General features: G+C 30.9%; 1 protein-coding gene across 2 annotated transcripts in view; it reads right to left on the reverse strand.

The window, feature by feature from the left end:
- LOC107630865 (proline transporter 2) overlaps nucleotides 1–1,701 on the reverse strand; it is a 4,246-nt gene extending 2,545 nt beyond the window's left edge. The window contains exons 1-5 of one of the 2 annotated variants that reach the window (XM_021121929.1): nucleotides 1,420–1,701; nucleotides 1,019–1,243; nucleotides 660–754; nucleotides 373–559; nucleotides 160–284 (exon numbers count right to left, since the gene is read on the reverse strand). In XM_021121929.1, coding sequence (XP_020977588.1) covers nucleotides 160–284; nucleotides 373–559; nucleotides 660–754; nucleotides 1,019–1,243; nucleotides 1,420–1,534 — 747 coding nt within the window. In that variant the 5' untranslated portion in view covers nucleotides 1,535–1,701. The remainder of the gene's footprint in view (nucleotides 1–159; nucleotides 285–372; nucleotides 560–659; nucleotides 755–1,018; nucleotides 1,244–1,419) is intronic. The other variant, XM_016334138.2, reaches the window with a different exon arrangement.

Consider the following 2,223-nt stretch of genomic DNA (forward strand, 5'->3'; position numbering starts at 1 on the left):
TAGAAAAAAAAAAACAAAAAATAAATAACTTTTTTATTTTTTAAATAACTAATATATAAAAATAAATATTTAAATTAATTACATAAGAATAAATTTTTAAAAAAATTAACTAAAAACTGAATTTTAAAGAACAAATAATATTTTTCAATAAAAATATACCTGTATCTCAAGAAGTAGACCACCGGTATTAGCGACTATGATTGCAGAAATAGCTCCAAACGCATTAAAAACCTTGCGAACCTCGCTTCCACTTATTTCATAGTTTTTGTCCGAATTTGCTTTTCCTAACAAGCACAAAACATATTATAACAAAAAATTAACTGGCATGCAAAATTTAATGATAAATTAAAAAAGATCAAACTTTAATATTACCATCTTTGACTAGAACAATTAGAAGCAGTACTATATAGGAGAGAGTGAGAATTGCAGAAGCTCCAAGCCAATTTCTCATTGCAGATATTGTTGGGATGAAAAATGCAAACACAAAGTAGGCAGCTCCTGTAATCACTATGTAAAATTGGAGCCTCAACGGTGAATCACTAAATTCTGAATTTATTTCCTGCATTGAATTAAACAATCACTTTCCCAGAAATTACTTAAAGCTATAACTAATTAAGGTAATTGAAGTTAGTTATTATTAATTAGTAGTTACTAGCTACCTTAAGTGCCTTGCCTCCAAGTAGGATGAAACCCATGTTTCCAAGAAGTAGGGTTAAAAACTGGAAAATCCATGTGACATGATACAGCTTCTTCCCTTCACAAATTAAGAAATAAAGTGAAGATTTACGTGCAGTATGTTCGTATGAAATTAAAGCAGAAAATTATTAGATAATTTAACAGATTTAACTAGATTATTAAATTCTCAACTATTAATTTCACATGAAAACATTAATTTCACATGAAAACAACTGTATGTGAATTTTCACTTAATACTCATGTAGTCTTCTTTTTCAGATAGAAGTTAGGACATAGAACAAGATATAAATATAAATAATTTAAAGTAATTGATCATGATCACCATAAGTGAATCCCATGAGGTCTCTGTATCTGATGAATCTTTTGCCATCAATGAAGTGAAATGCAGCCAAGAGCCAGTTGCCATAAGCAGTGTAGAACCCCACAACAACAAGACAGAGAATGCCCCAAGTCCAACCCAGTGGCACCATAATTAAGTTAGAAAATGTCAGTATCCAACCACAGTTGAAGCTTGTCACTAACATCAACCCCACTTGTTGCCAAGAATCTGCAAAATTATTGTTACCAATAACTCATCAATTCAAATACAAAGTGTTGTAGCAATATTTATATATTATTCCAACACAAAGTACACTTCAAAAATTCAAATTATATTTTTTATATCAGTTAAACACAACTTTTTGTACAAAAACAGAGATATGAGGAGAGAATATAGGTTGTTACCATGGTCAATGGTATGAGCAGTATGTGGCGCATGTTCATCACCAACATTTTGGCTACCCTTTTCTTGGTCCTGTTCAAGGCTCAAAGACTGTGATTTAGCACCTTCTACTTCCATGGAGATCGGAGAATGTCCAAAAGATCTCAAGAAAAGAACAACCACCCTTTAATTTGCTCCTGAAATATATGTATATGAGGAAGAACACATGCAAATAATTTTGGTTGGTGGATGGTTTATATTATGTATAAGGTGAATAATAACACCCGCCCCTTCAAGCCTCAATAATCAAGATTAAAGAATTAATTTTTAAAAAATGAAAATAAAAATAAAAAGGTGTCCAAGACTCGAGAAAAGACAAAAATATATGATGATTGATGAGTGGGATATTTAATTATTTATCATTTACCATTCATCATGACTCTTTGCATCACGTGACTAAACGAAAAGGAAAAGCCATTGATTGGTTTGGCTGGTTTAATATTATTGACTGCTTCAGCTTAATATGGCAACGAAATAACGATGATTGATGAATATACTAAAAATTTAAGATAAAAAAGAAAAGTATAGTAACTAGAGTTAAACAAGAAAAGACAAAAGAGGCAAAGCCAGTTATTTGGAGCTATTTATATACTAGGTTCGAGATAATATATGATCCACCAGGAATGCCGCAAAATAATGCTTATCTTATAAGTCAATCTGAACAAGGTTATTTATCCAACTGTTATTGAAAATTACAGTTTGTGCCGCATAGATGATAAATTATTTTGGATCTTCGTGGACAAAGTTTTTAATTGGCTTTCTGTGAT

This window comes from Arachis ipaensis, chromosome B01 (assembly GCF_000816755.2).
Source record: "Arachis ipaensis cultivar K30076 chromosome B01, Araip1.1, whole genome shotgun sequence".
Classification (NCBI taxonomy): domain Eukaryota; kingdom Viridiplantae; phylum Streptophyta; class Magnoliopsida; order Fabales; family Fabaceae; genus Arachis; species Arachis ipaensis.